Here is a 550-nt window from a genome sequence, read left to right on the forward strand (position 1 = left end):
TGATTATCTTCTCCCGGGTGCTGATGGCGATCTCCAGGAGCTTCTCGTGGTGGTGGTTCTCCAGGTCCCGGCACTGAGCCATCGTGCAGCGCGAGTTAAGCCAAGGCCGGGCGCGCCCTCCCCTGCGCTGGGCCCCGTGCAGCCCCGCTTTCAGGGCCCTCCGACTCGCCCGCCACGCACCCCCTCGGGGTTCCTTCTGGCCCGCTCCCCTCCAGACCTTTCTGCCTGCAGCAGCCGGAGTCCCACCCGCCCCTGCTGTGCTGGCGGCCCTCACACTCTGTTGTGACCTAAAGGCCTCCTCTTGGAACCTCCTCTCCCCCATCCTCTGGGCCTTTGCACAGGCTGCCTCCTGAGCCTGCCTGGGACGCCCTCCCCACCGTTCCAGCCCGTCCCTCTGGCCCACCCTCAGGCCCTTACTGAGTGGACCCTCCTTCAGGGAGTTTCCATAGTGCTGTCACCCAGCGGGACCGTGGGCCCAGGAGGGCAGGACTGGGGTGACTTCTGGGGTGGACTTCAGGGCCCAGAGTTCAGGTGGCAAAAGGTCAGGCGT

The 550-nt window shown here is 66.7% G+C and overlaps 1 protein-coding gene across 1 annotated transcript in view; it reads right to left on the minus strand.

Moving 5' to 3' along the window:
• Positions 1-550, minus strand: part of DRC3 (dynein regulatory complex subunit 3) — a 20,518-nt gene that overhangs the window by 3,661 nt on the left and 16,307 nt on the right. The window contains exon 10 of the mRNA XM_024752824.1: positions 4-83. Coding sequence (XP_024608592.1) covers positions 4-83 — 80 coding nt within the window. The remainder of the gene's footprint in view (positions 1-3; positions 84-550) is intronic.

The sequence above is a fragment of the Neophocaena asiaeorientalis genome, unplaced genomic scaffold (assembly GCF_003031525.2).
Source record: "Neophocaena asiaeorientalis asiaeorientalis breed wild unplaced genomic scaffold, Neophocaena_asiaeorientalis_V1.1 scaffold540, whole genome shotgun sequence".
NCBI classification, from domain to species: domain Eukaryota; kingdom Metazoa; phylum Chordata; class Mammalia; order Artiodactyla; family Phocoenidae; genus Neophocaena; species Neophocaena asiaeorientalis.